Source organism: Hippopotamus amphibius, chromosome 6, assembly GCF_030028045.1.
Source record: "Hippopotamus amphibius kiboko isolate mHipAmp2 chromosome 6, mHipAmp2.hap2, whole genome shotgun sequence".
Classification (NCBI taxonomy): domain Eukaryota; kingdom Metazoa; phylum Chordata; class Mammalia; order Artiodactyla; family Hippopotamidae; genus Hippopotamus; species Hippopotamus amphibius.
In genome coordinates, this window is record NC_080191.1 from 39,325,563 (window position 1) to 39,340,024 (window position 14,462).

At 40.8% G+C, this 14,462-nt stretch overlaps 1 protein-coding gene across 1 annotated transcript; it reads right to left on the reverse strand.

Moving 5' to 3' along the window:
• Positions 1–6,136: 6,136 nt before the first annotated feature.
• On the reverse strand, positions 6,137–14,032 carry LOC130855621 (vascular non-inflammatory molecule 3-like). Its single transcript, XM_057739484.1, is given in 9 exon segments — positions 6,137–6,309; positions 6,984–7,158; positions 7,877–7,969; positions 7,971–8,219; positions 9,390–9,711; positions 11,341–11,412; positions 11,415–11,533; positions 13,576–13,706; positions 13,820–14,032. Coding segments are annotated over 9 exon segments (1,443 nt in total). The 3' UTR covers positions 6,137–6,240.
• Between the last annotated feature and the right edge of the window lie 430 nt (positions 14,033–14,462).

The window sequence follows — 14,462 nt, forward strand, 5'->3', positions numbered from 1 at the left end:
TACATAACAAATGGACTTTTTTTTTTTTCTTGCAAGGGTTTATGAGGATCAAATAAGAAAATGCATGTGTGTTTTCATTTGCCAGGGTTATCACAACAAAGTACCACACACTGGGTGGCTTCGGCAAGAGAAGTGTATTGTCTCTCAGTTCTGCACACTAGAAGTTTCAGAAGAAGGGATCAGCAGAGTGGATTCCTCCTGAGGGCTGCGAGGGAAAGATCTGTTACGCCTCTTTCCCTGTATTTTGCTGTCCTCTCCCTGTGTGTCTTCACTCGATATTCTCCCTGGGTGCATGCCTGAGTCCAAATTTCCTCTCTTTACAAGGACTGGAGTACTGCCCGCCGTACTCCAGCATGATGTCGTCTTAACGAATTACATCTGAAATGATCTCATTTCCAAATAAGGTCACACTCTGAAGGTACAGGGGGTTAGGACTTAAACATATGAATTTCTGGAATTCATACATTTGAGAACTTCAACGCCTAGTCGTCTATGTACATAATTTGGAGAATAAATAACTTTTCAATTTTGAAACGACTCTTACTATCATCATGTGAATATTTGAGCTTCATACTTTTTCACGTTAGTTTCCTCAAAATGGTGAAGAGTCAGGACAGAGGGGAATATAAAAGGGTTATTCGTTGTCTATTCCTATACAAAAAATCACGCCCCCTCCCCGCCCAAGTTAGTGGCTTCTAAGATCAAGCATGAGTGATCTCACATTTTCCGTGGGTCTGGAGTCCTGGGGCAGCTTGGCTGGGTGCTTCCGGCCCAGGGTCTCTTTCACGAGTCTGCAAGGCCTGTGGTTACCTCAAAGCTTGACGGGGGAAAGAGTCAGTTCTAAGCTCCAGGCTCACACGGCTAATGGCAGGCATCTGGTCCTCATTGTCTATGGTCCAATAAATTCTTTGTCATGAAGGCCTCAGACCACACTAAAAGGACACTCACATTATGGTATCTGGGTTTCCTCAAAGCCAGAGAGTAAGAGACCCCATCACCCAAGACAGAAGCCACAGTCTCTAGTATGTCATCTGGGAAGTGACAGCCCATCACTTTTGTTGCACTGTATTCATTCAAAGCAAGTCAGTACACTTGTTGGGAAGGGATTACACAACGGCATGAATGAGGCAGGGACCATTGGAGATCATCTTAGAGACCACATACCATACGGGTCATAGAGGAGGGAGTATAAAGAGTGAGAGGGAGAACCAGAGGGAGATAGAGAGAGGACAGGAAAACAGTAGAAAATAGAAAAATAGATTATAGATTTTGATATGGAATAAGGAGGCAAATTTTATTTTAGTCATGAATTAAGTATAACCTATTTTTTACATTTACAGAATTAGTGTTTATGATTATTCTTTTTGTTTTTTAGATTTCACTTTGGATGGTGTTTTTACAGTTCAGTTTGCAGATGGGTTTTGTTTTGTTTTGTTTTGACTTCAGTACTATAGTAAATTTATTCAGTGGCTGCCAAAGTAGCCAAGAGGTTGTGTTTGTCCGGTCCTTCTAAGTCTACAGCAAATAACCAGCTCCCTCTGCTTGCTGAGCCCCTTAGGGCTTTCTCTTCCCAGGCGGGTGGAATACACATACTTTAACACAAGGATGTTGACCCAGAACAGACTACCAGTTATCTCTCCAGCAAAGATGCGCTTATTCGAGATCAGCAGAGAATTACACTTTGGGACCTGCCACCATGGTGAGCACAGCAAGGAAAGGAAAATGCTTTTATAGAGAGAAAAAGGAAGTTGGGAGGGCTAGTGTAGCAAACAGAGAGTCCATGGCTTTTCCTTGGCTGAGTCCTTGCCTGGAAGAAGAGAAGTGGTCTTCTTCCTGTGGGGCTCTGCTGTTGTCACAGGGCACGAGAACTCCCCCTTCTGGTCTCCCAACTCTACTTAATTAAGGTTTCTGTTTATTAATTTTTTACAAGGAGATGCAGTCATTCCATAAGAATTTATAAAGGAAGCTCTGAAATAAAAGTTAAAACTGGAATGAGTCACCAAGAGATTAAAAAAAAATGACTTCTTTGATCTTAGGATAAAAATATTAAATAAGAAGCTCCCACTGTGTTTCCAGTCTGATACAGGAAGAGCTTGGAAGTCATCTCTCCCATTTTCTCAACAAGAAAAAAAGCTGAACAACTGAAAATCAGCAACATTTTTTAGCTGCATCAGAGAACTGAAGTCACAGGACAAATTACTGCCCCCACAGTTAGAGAGACAGGCTTACCTGGAATAAAAGTCCACTGTTGGAGCCAGTCCTGGTATGATCACTCCAGCTGTCTTGACAAATTGCTGGAGGCTCAGTATGGGCAGGCTTGAGTGATAAAAATGGGGGGTGAGGGGTGGAGGGTGGAGGAGGTTTCAGTATTAAGGAACCCCTCACACTTTTGTGACTTTTACCCCAGAAGCTCAACCAGGTTCTCCAGTGAATGATGAGGAAGTAAAGCACCTTGTGCTTCTTATAGGAGGAGGAAAAATACACCTGCTTTGAAATAAGTCCAGAGCATTCCGTTTTTTTAACCAAAGTCTATCTTCAACAGAAACAATTCAATAGTGCCTAACCTTTCTGGGGGACAGTAAAATCCTATCTCTAACCTCCTCTAGCCTGCCCGTCCCACCTAAGGAGGAAAGAAAACAGCTGAGAAACCCTTGAGAAGGTCACAGCCTAGGGGCACAAGCCCATACAAGACAGAGATTTAACCAATGGGCTGTAGAACCCTTCCCCTCCCCGCACATCTACTACCACATCAAGCTGGCATTTCTGGCCTACCTGGTACATTCCAGCTGGGAGAAGTCTTTAGGTGGACAATTGTGGTTCTTGCAGTAGAATGCCATCCATCAGCTTAAATTAGAATTGGTGGGACACCAATAGCCTCTCCTATGATGCCTGAGCTGAATCTCCTGACTCCTAATGTTACCCCCAAACTGGGTTTGCCTCTTGGTGGAGGTTGAGCCAAGAGATACAATCAAGCCAAAGAGCAGAAGGAAGGATTTTTGTTTTACTTGCAAAGAGTAAGAAGAACACGGGGGATATTTCCCAAAGCAATGTCTCCCAAACAGCAAAATTAGGGAAGTTTTAAACTAAGAGTACATTCATAATCATGAAAGGCCTTGAGCAAAGAAGAATTCAGCACAGACTAGGGGCCAAGGTTGGCGGAGTTCAGGCTCTAGTTGATTGAAGTCAGGAGGGTTAGTAAAGGTTTGCGTCATCCTTACTTAGGTTCTAGTCAGCCTGGTGGTTAAGTGCTCAGTGGAGGTTTGGATCCTGCAAAACAGCTCAAAAATGTGCTTCAGGCTGACCTTTACCTTCGAAACAGAACTGGAAGTTTTTACAACTGGTATATTGTCTCTGATATGGTTATCGTTCAGGCCTGGTAATAGTTGTTTGTTCTTTAATTCTCTTGTTTCCTTAAAACCATTATTTACCAAGATCTATTCTTATGTAAAGACAAGCATTGTGGCCAGGCTTAGATTACAAAGTGGCTTAGGTCAAAAATGGCTTCTCTCATGTTAAGAAAGCTACGTCTGGTTCTTTTCCTCCAGAGGACCCCCTGTCCTATCTGCCTATGGCTACACAAAAGAAACAATAAATGTGGCATTTAAGGGATTAGACTAATTCTTGCCCCAGCTCTGCCACTAGTTTGCTGTGGGACATTGAATAGTTTATTTCCCTTATCAGTTATCTCCCCAGTTGATCCAGCTAATCTAGTTGATCCAGCTGATCCGGCTGATTTACGGCAGTGATCTCACAGGGTGCTTTCCAAGGATGAGATGAGATGAGCCTTTGAGGACATCTGGTGAACTCTGAATATCCATTTGAATATGTGCGGATATCTGCGCACACACATATGTGTTTTATGTGTAATACAGTGACTTATAGTCAGAAATATATATTTGGTCTTTATCCTCCACAGAGATTTTAAAATCCTTAGAATTTTCTGTGATGAGAGCAATAAAGATGTCTTTTGTTTGGTTAATGAAGTGACTTTTGGAAAGCACCTAAGGCTGGGAGCTGGTTGCCAGGAGAACCAACCAGGTGATTAGAAGCTTGGAACTTTCAGTAGCATCCCCCCCCCACCCTCCCGCCCCCCCAACTCCCCGACCTCCAGAGAGAGGAGAGGAGCTAGGGATTGAGTTCAGTCACCAATGGTCAATGGTTTAATCAATCATACCTATGTCATGATGGGGTTCAGAGAGCTTTCTGGTTTGTGAACAGGAAGATGTATGGAGAGAGCGGCGTGCTCCAGAGGGCATAGAAGCTCAGCGCTCCTTCCCCATACCTCACCCTATGCATCTCTTCCATCTCACTGTTCCTGGTTATATCTTTTTGTCATAACTGGTAATCAAGTAAGTAAAGTGTCTTTCTGAGTTCTGAGCGCACTCTAGGAAATTCATCAAACCTAAGGAGAAAGTCCGTGAAACTTCTAATCTATAGCCAGGCGGTCAGAAGGACAGGGGACAACCTGGGCTTAAAACCAGAGTCTGATGTGAGGAGAGGGCAGTCTTATGGGATCTAACACCATCTGCAGGTAGATGGTGTCAGAACTGAGTTGAACTGTCGGACACCCAGCTGGTGTCAGAAAATTGCTATATGTTGTGGGGGAAAAGTCCACACATCAAAATCGGGTATCACAATCTTAGCTAGTAATCAGAAGTGGTATCAGAGTCAGAATTCTAGTGTATGTGATAAAAGATTAGAAATCTGTCTCTCTATTGCTTCTAAATATATGAACCTGGACATTAATATTTAATGGCTAGAACACTGTGCCAATTTCCTATGGACATTAGGTTGTTTCCATTGTAAGAATATATATGTTTGCCATAGGAATTAATAAAAGTTTTATTTTTGTTTTTGATATGACCTCTAATCATTATTATGTGGCTTGAATTGGCTCTCATGAAAAAAAAAATTTTTTTTTGCCTACCAGTGAATTATACTCTGCTGCCTCAGAAACATTAGTTGAAGCCAGGAAGAGTGGCTTCACTGTCCAAAGAAAGAATTTCAATGAGGAAGACACAGCTGTAAGGGCTGAGTCTAGCAAGGTCCTCATTTATAAGTCGTGGTAAATAAAATGAGAACTGTGGAGAGAAGGGTGAGAGGCAGAAAAAGAAAAAAAGAGGTCAAATAAATAAAAGACATGGGATATTAAAAGATAAAGGGCAAAACGACTATCAGAGGGGCACTGTGTTGTTTAGTCATGGTGAGTAAGAGCGGAGAACACCCATGGGACGTGGTGATTCTGCAGTTCCCAGTAGTAGAGAAGGGGCAGAGGTCAGCTTACATAAGATGCACAGGGTGAGCGGTGGTGAGGAAGCTGGGGCCACCAGATATTAGTGCAAGCTCCAGACAACTGCCTAGAAGAGTGATCCTCTCCCACACATCCCAGAGAGCCACCCTGCTCTCATGGGTGTCTCTTCCCAGAGTTAATAAGTGACTTACCAGGAAAAGGACCAAAGGTAACTGGGAGAAAGGTGACAGGGTGGCCTTTTCTAACGAAGATCCTGTCTGACACAGGCTGCAACAAATTCCTGAGTAGGAGGGGGTTTAACCAGGGTTGGGTAAATTTTAGGATAGAATAATTTCAGAAAGAAACAGCATGTGGTCTGAAGGAGCTCATTTATTCATCTGTCTCTCTCTTTTTTTGTCATCTATCTCTTTTTAATTTCCATTCACAAGTATTTAATTTCCACGCAAATATTCCATAAAAGTAGAATAAAGAGATAATGGAACAATTTTAATTTGTTAAAAAGTTATTCATAATCACTTTAAAAGATACTCTTGTTTTTTCATTTCCTGTATCCTAATTGACTAGGACCAAATACCTTCTGCATTTTCAATGCTTACTCTGTGCATTTACAAATGAGAGACACAATACTTGCATACATTAGAGAAGTTACCACAAAAGGACTCTTCCAGGCTCCCCTCCCATAAGTACAATTTGCACTATACATAGACATACTGACACATACTTAAGTGCACCCACACAGAAGATGAATGCAGCTCCCAGAAATGAATATGTAAAATGTAAAATGTTCACATGCATCCATCGCTTTTTAAAGCTTCTTAAGTTTGTTGTTTCAGCAAAGTGATGACATCTCCTCTAAACAGACACTAAGGGCTCTCTCTTTTCCCTCCCTCTTTGCCAGGTTAATCCTGAAAGGACAGCAGTGAAGGGGATCATGATAGTTGCCAGGGTCCCTGCCCTAAGTGCAGGGGGCCCCTCTCAAACACTCTTCCCTACAGGGCCAGGACCAAGACAGGAAAAGGGCCTCCACCTTGGCTCCGCAGACGTCCATCTCTTGAAACCTGATCAAAGAAAGCAAAGGATCAACTTCAATGCAGAGTTGGTATCCAGCCCAGAAGACTTCTCTGACAAGGTCACTCTAAAAGCAACATGAAGTAGTCAAAAGCGCACAAAATTTGGAGTCAGAAGACCCCTGTTTCAGATCTACATGTCTAATAACATCAGAGGGACTTTGGATGAATGTGCAGCAAATAAATCTATTGCCCTGGGGATTAAGTAAGATAATGCATAAAAAAGAGTTAAACTTATGAAACACTATACAAAGTATCGATTATTATTCTCATTATTATAACTTCTCAGAATAATGCACCCATGAAATAAGGGATGCATTATTTAATGTATTCAACTTGGACTTTCTCAACTATGCATATAAAGAAAACATTAGTTGCTGGCTATCATTGGCAATCATATTTTTATTTTAATTCCTCCATAATCTCCTTGTTCTCTTTGGATCTCAAAATCACATTTATGTAGAAAAATAAACCCCAAATTCTCCATCACAGCCTAAAGACAGTCTAGAACCACAGCTTGTCTTCCATATCATAATTTCTTTGTATAAATTGCTTGTATAAGGTGAACCACAATGTTGCAATGTTGTCTCATTATTTCAAAGATTTTCTTTATGCCAGTCTACTCCAGCTGTTGCAAGGAATTTATCCTCCAGAAAATCTCCTACCTCATAATGTCTTTCAGGGGCAAGCTGACTCCCACTAAGAATGATCTGTGGGAAAACATAACGCGTTCCAAATGTGCCCCTGAGGGAGAGATCTTCAAATTTGGTAAAAGCTGACCCCACAGGCTCTCCACAAGTTCTCAGGTCAGTGGTTTGACACTTCAGTAATGTGCATACCCATGTAGGAAAAGAAAAGAGAAGTGGTTGGAAATCTTGGAAATATTTTCTCAGCTAAAATTACAATTTCAAAAAATAGAAGAATATTTGTTAGGTTGTCTCTTAAGTAGTGTTTTGTTTTGTTTTGTTTTTTTGTTTTTGTTTTCGTTTTTGCAGCTCATAATCTATTAGTGAATCCCAAAATTAACTTAGTGAGTCAAGATTAGCTCCTCTTTTTCAATGAAGCAAAATGGAATAGACTAGAATTTTCAAAATTAGAGTGTGTTGAATATAATTATAGCTATTTCTAATTCTGATTTGAATTATTTTATAAAATGTTTGTTTCAATTAAGTATCTCTTTTAACTTAGCCTACATTTTGACTGCACTGGGCTGTGATGTGAAATGGACTTCTTACTCTGGACTCTAGTTGAAGACAGTTTGCAAAACACAGCTGTAAAGTAACCTGATGCAAAAAGAGGATATATGGGGGCTGTAGCTTTTTAAATTTGAACCCCAGTCTGCTGAGAACTAATCAATCTGCTTCATGTTGTTACCTTACAGCTCTAATTCTGTTCTTGCTAAGACTCAGCAAATAAAGTGTTCCAGGGAGAAAAGTTCAGTGACAAATGTAACACCATTCCAATTACTGAATCCAGCACATTTCTTAAAGGAATGCAATGATGACCTAGAAGACAAACTAGTAAAAAAGCCATTCTAACATATGCAAGTGTTTCTACCTGTAAGTAATATTGACCTTCTACCGTGTGCAGTCCATCAAAGGGACCTAGTACATATACCTCATGGGTTCGTTTCTCAGACATCTTGTAAGTTGTGACAACACAGGTCTTTCTGACAAGCTGTGTAATTTCTTGTGCTTCTCTCAAGCTTGGTGAAGGTGAACTCATCAAAATAAAGCATCCCTGGAAAATCCAACAGTTTAGATGGGAATGGTTTGACACCTCTGGCATAAGCACTCCAGTCAACAGCTGCAGGGTAACTGCGTTCTCTTCGAGGCCACAACTTCAATTCTGAGAGCATCAGCTGGCCACTCTCTGTTTCCGTGTCATAGCACACCCACGGCCTCTGGGGTGCAGATTCCACTGCCCATGTGTGACATAAAGAAATACAAATATTGGTTTCAAATTTTGCATGGTGACAAACTAATAATATCACTTCCGTAAGAAATGAAATATAAAGTTATGAAAGGAGAAGCTTTCAAGTAAGGAAGGAGATAGCTGTTACATTGACCTAAATTCCAATTTGACTTTGAGTCCTCCATATGGAACTGCTTATGCTGGAACTATAATTTGACTTGGATGGCACATTTTATTTATTTATTTATTTATTTATTTATTTATTTATTTATTTATTAAGCTCCCCTTTCTTTAGTCAGTTTAACAACAAACTAGAAAATTCCTCAAGCATGAAGAACAATTTTAGCTCTCCACTGACCTAATTTATGGGTGTTTGAGATTCTTCACCTGGATTAATGAATAGCAAAGCAGTCAGGAGGGGAGCCTGCTTTACCTTGAAGGTGGATTCTATAAAGGATAAACTCTAAAAACCTGATTAAGGGGCTTAATGATTAAGAATTCGTCTACCAATGCAGAGGACACGGGTTCGATCCCTGGTCCGGAAAGATCCCACATGCCCCAGAGCACCTAAGCCTGTGCGCCATAACTACTGAGCCTGTGCTCTAGAGCCTGTGAGCCACAATTATTGAGCCCACGTGCCACAACTACTGAGCCTGTGTGCCACAACCACTGAAGCCTGCACACCTAGAGCCTGTGCTCTGCAACAAGAGAGGCCACTGCAATGGGAAGCCTGCACGCTGCAATGAAGAGTAGCCCCTGCTTGCCACACGTGCAGCAATGAAGACCCAATGCAGCCAATAAATAAATAAATAAATTTATAAAAAAAAAAACCTGATTAAGTCTAAAGTGATTTTATCACCTCAACAGCAAGACTTATTTCAATGTTACTCATGGGTGTTGGCTGCAACATTCTTTAGCTCTGGCTTTTTTTTTTTTTTTTTTTACATGACTTGACTTCTCTCTAACTCCAATTTCCCCTCATGTGAAATTGAGAGTATAATGTTCACCTCCTTCTTTACTCCCAGGAATAATGTTCCTTAAATACTGTTGGTATAGAAACCTATGCTTCTTTTCATTTTGCGACGTTAGAGTTAATAAAAGAATCGTTAAAGAGAAGTATGACTCGAAAATGAATGAAAGCTTCCCAAGGCTGTGGCTGCCCATTGGGGCAGGAGCGGCATGAAGTACCTGTCACGTGCATGCTGGTGGTGTGGGTATTGGCGGCTAGCAGATTGACTCGCAGGGCTCGGGCCCACGCAGAATGGAAGGGGACCGCCGAGAGCAGGGGCAGTGTGTTGTACCAGGCCATGGGGTGGAGAACACTATCAACCTGTAACTCCTCCACCACCACCATAGCTGGCTCATGAGAAAAAATGTCAAAGCAAGTGAAAATGCCAAACTTCCCAAAGGGTGTGTCAAAAGTCACAAATTCTGAATCCTTGGGGAAATCAAATTGAATTTCAGGTGCAAAAAGATTGTACCGTTAAACGAAAAGCAAAGAAGGGGAAGAATTAGTAAGAAAATTGTCAAATGGAAGTAAGTGATCAACATCTGCAAAATCTTTTCATGCATGTTGCTGTGCATATTAAAACTGTTGCACGTAAATCAGTGTAAATTATACCCAGTATACCAGTGTGTGTGCATTTTCTTACTGTGACATTCATCAAAACACTTCATTTTCCCATAACCAGTGAATCAACCAATGAGATCACATCTACAAATGATATTTAAAAGGTGAATATTTGTCTTAAAATCACTTGAAATTTTGAACCTCACAAATTTCTGATGATTTTCCACTCTATTCTTTAAATATCAACAGCACTGCCCATGTGAAGTTTAACACATGTTAATAAAATAAACTTTGTCATGTCTCCCCATGGTACTGCTAGGTTATATAAGTGAGGTGAAGTAGACTGGAACTTAATTTAGACAATATAATAGCTAAACCTTATTAATTAGCAAGCCATTAGAAATTTTTTTCCAGCCTGATTGTTGCTCCCAAACTCCACCTACCCTGGGCTCAGGAGTACAGCCTTATGTTCTGCTCAGGTTTTTATTTGGCCTGATGTGTGCATATGTGCTCAGGCAACACCCCACCCCCACCCCACCAGTAAACATCCCAAGCTCCTCGACCGTCGGCTCAGGTGGTAGCCATCTTTCATCCCCAGGTGAGGCATGTGGCTGATTTGGAGTCAAAGAAGGATGAGGTTTTTGCAGGGTTTCTAGGAAAAAGAAATGCAGTCTTCCCCTGGATTTTGTTGCTATTAAGATATGTGCTTTGTGATAAACAGCCATGTGGCTTCTGAAAGGACAGTCAGCCTGAGAAAAAGTTGCAGCAAAGGACTAAGAGAACTAAAGGGATGCCTGACATCTTCTGGGCCTCTGAGGGACAGACTGCATCGGAAACTAAACCTACCCTTTCTATGTTTTATATTTTCTCCAGTACCTAAGCAAGGAAATTCTGTTTGTTTGTTTTTTAAGCCAACTTCAGCTGGGGTTTTTCTATCATTTCAATCAAAAAAGTCCTAATGGAATGAATGACTAAAGCTTAATCCCAAATACTAACAAATATGGTCAAAAAAGTAACTCTAGTATTAAATTATGTGATGAAACAGCATTTCTTCTTCTTTCTCAGCCAAAATTAAAATCCTCGGAGGCTATCAGCACATCTGTTTTAATATTCTGCCAGATTCTATTTTATGACTAATTCAAATTCAGAACCCTTATACGAAGCCAAAGTAAGTTAAATCTGGGACTTTCCTGGCGGTCCAATGGGTAAGACTCCACGTTCCCAATGCAGGGGGCCCGGGTTTGACCCCTGGCTGGGGAACTAGATCCCACACGCATGCCGCAACTAAAAAAAAGAAAAAAGATCGCACATGCCACAACGAAGATCCTGCGTGCCACAACTAAGACCCGGCAGAGCCTAAATAAACAAATAAATACATTTTTTTTAAAGTAAGTTAAATCCCTTTTTCAACTAAATGTTGAAATTATTAAGAAATGCATTCGTAAGAGTTCCCTCACCAACATTCAACAGACAAGCATACACAGACATCACAAACAAAAGGAGTAAATCAAGCTTAGCTAAGGCATAAGTAATTCTCACCTTGTGGTAGCAGGCCACCAGCCTACCCTCAGAATCAAACACCACATCAGTGTTGTATTGGTAATGACCGTCGGGGGACACTGAGGGTCACTGGTATTGCATGGCTTCTTGTCCCCAATATTTGCCACGAAGTAGATAGAGCTGTCCCTGGCCAAATAGCTGAGCCTTTCTTGCACTGGGGTGCGGCCAAACCTAATTCAACAGACGCTGTTTTAAACTTCCTGTGTGCTGGTGATGTTGGAACTTCCAAAGTGATACTTGCCCATAACCTATAACACACAACAAACAGCTCTAGGCTAAGAATCAACAGTAAAGATTTAAAAACTCACATGCAATACAATCTTCTCTTTTATGAAGGCTAACTCATTTTAATTGCCAGACTCAAGACGGCAGTGCAAAACTGAAGCACAAAGCAGATAGAAGATGAAGAGGAGAAGGAAGAGAAGCAACACATTTTCTTATGAAGTTCTCCCAGGAAGACAAATGAAGAAGGGCCTGAAATTTAACACTTTCCTAATGGGGAGAAACTTTTCCGTAATCCAAGCCACAGTCCTTCTGGGAGGCAGTAAGTAGTTGGTTGCAGGCCAATCATCTTCTACAAAGAATGAATGCAGCATTAGGTACCAGAAATATTTTTAAAAAGGAAAGAAAAGGAAAAAAGGATTTCACTATGCTGTCTCAGCATCCCCATCTGTCAATGCAACACAATAGCTTCCCTTCTACCTTAGAGGGCCCTTGTGTGAAACCCTGGGATAAATACAGACTAGGAAACTGCTTTTCAAAGTAATGCCCAGACCATTGAGATTGGGGATATTTATTCTAGAAATAAGAAGGGATTGAGATGAGGAAATACGTGGGATTATAGCTGGCTTCAAATACTTGAAAGACTAATTTGAAGAAGATGAGTCACGTATCTGAACATACTATAGAGGCATTATGAACACTGAAGGAAGTTATAGAGAGACTTCAGTGGAAAATAAGATTAAAATTTCTAGCAATCCATGCTAAGAAGTGGATTCACTAGTCACTGGAAATTTCAAGATGATGCTTCCAGACACTCAGAGTCCATTCCATTAGCATGACTCAGTGGAAATGGCTAATTAGTGAGGCTAATTACCAATTGTGAGACCTTCAGCCCACTTCTTTTCCTCATATTTAAAATGGGAACAGTTATGCCTGCTATATAAATTGAATGAGATAATGTGCATAGTGTGCCAGGTACAGATTCTGGAACCAAATAGGTGCTCAATAAATAAATAACGGCCATTATGGATTTTGTAACTACAAGAAGACAGTCCAGGACACGGGTGATTTGATTGTGTGTAGAGGCCTTTCAGACTCTCCATGGTCTCTCAGTCCCTCTGCAACTGATGTTGAACTAATCTTTGACTAGAAAGAAGAGATTTATGACTATTACTTCAGACCATTTCTTTTATTTTGCCTTCAGGAAAAACAGGGTAATATGGTCAACATTCATATTCATTAAGGCCTTGCTAAAATTATTATATATTCTATTTTGGCTTTCTTTTTTTGGCTAAATAATTAGGGTACTTTAATGTTTCCTATTAGTTCCCATGGGGAAAGCCCAAGGAAGAATGAGATGTGTCAGTATTCTAAATGATAGTATTTAAATACACAGGGATGACTATGTGGACTTTTATTAACCCCTTTAGAAATGGATGTTACTAGGGAAGAAATGGTGGCTTTCTTTACCAATATTAGCATTATATTTAAATACTGGATTTTTCCTTTCTGTACAGAGAGCTGAAAGCTTGCCATTTGAGTGTAAAGAAAGAAAATGCACCTCCTTTTTCAAGTCTTATGCAATTTCCACTCACCATACTGATTACATTGCATGCCAATATCAAAGCCCCTTTGGAACATAAACCCACTTCTTTTCACCATTCCTGCAAAGGAGGCAGGTGTTCATGGGTGAAACTACTTAGTCACATTTGAGAACATGCGTCCTAGATGTCACAACTTTCTCACTTTGTTGAAACCCAATTAAGCACATCTATTATAAAAACTGTGTACACATGCTATTCATGAAAGAAAACTACAATAAATAACCAGCCAAACATCATCATCTCAAGTCCTTTACCAAACAGGAGACAAGCAAGATGGTACACATTGTGAAGAATTAGAGAAGTCTAAATCCAATGCCATTATTTGTCAGCAAGAATAATAGTCAAGCTTACTGAATTTGTTTAAAAATCAAAGGGTAATGACATTACCTCTGGGAATCTCTACATGGAATCCAGTTCACTTCAGGGTCTGGGATATCCTCCAGATAGGGATAAACGGTGCCCCTTGTGAAGACCCAGCCATAAATTCCATCTTCTGGGGTCACAATGATATGCGCGCCCTGCTCAAAACAAGTAGGAGCAAAAAAGTTTTTCCTGAATTCTAAACACTCACATTCCTATCATGTTTCAAATGACCTTTCTAATATCCCAGCCAGTGTAGAAAGGGTAATACCCGCCTGGCTGCCAGTTTAACTGCTTTCTCTAAAACATCTATATTCTTGTTCATCAGGAGCAAAGCTGCTTCTTTCGGCACAGGTGTTTCTGTCCTGTTTGGTAATACAACAGCGTGCTCATACACTGCAGCAATGAAAGTGTCCAGAGCACCGGCACTCAGGACAAAGAAGGCCAAAGTGGCCGCATATTTTGGAAAATATGATATAATCATAGCGAACATCCAGCACACTTTGATAAACTCAGATTCCTGTACTTGGTATCCCTGGAAAAACTTTTATGCTAAAGACCTGCCTGTCTGCTATCACCTGTTTATACTTCCTCACAAACAGATTACACAACACAGGGTTGAGAAAGCACATTGTGAAAGAAGTGCATGATCGGATTGACACCCGTGTGCGATGTTGTTGGCATCGTTCAGCGGTCCATCCAACTCTAAAAGTGGAGCTAATGAGCCAACCAGATGAGTCCGCCCATTCCCAAACACACTGGCTATGAAACTCTTTGCTTTTAATAAAATATATTTTCCTGGTAGCTCAGTATTTCCGTTAATAGGGCCAATATGGGATCATCGTGGTAGGAGCTATCACAGCAACAACTTGTGACAAGGTACATATTTGGCTGTGAGAGACACAGGACAGAGT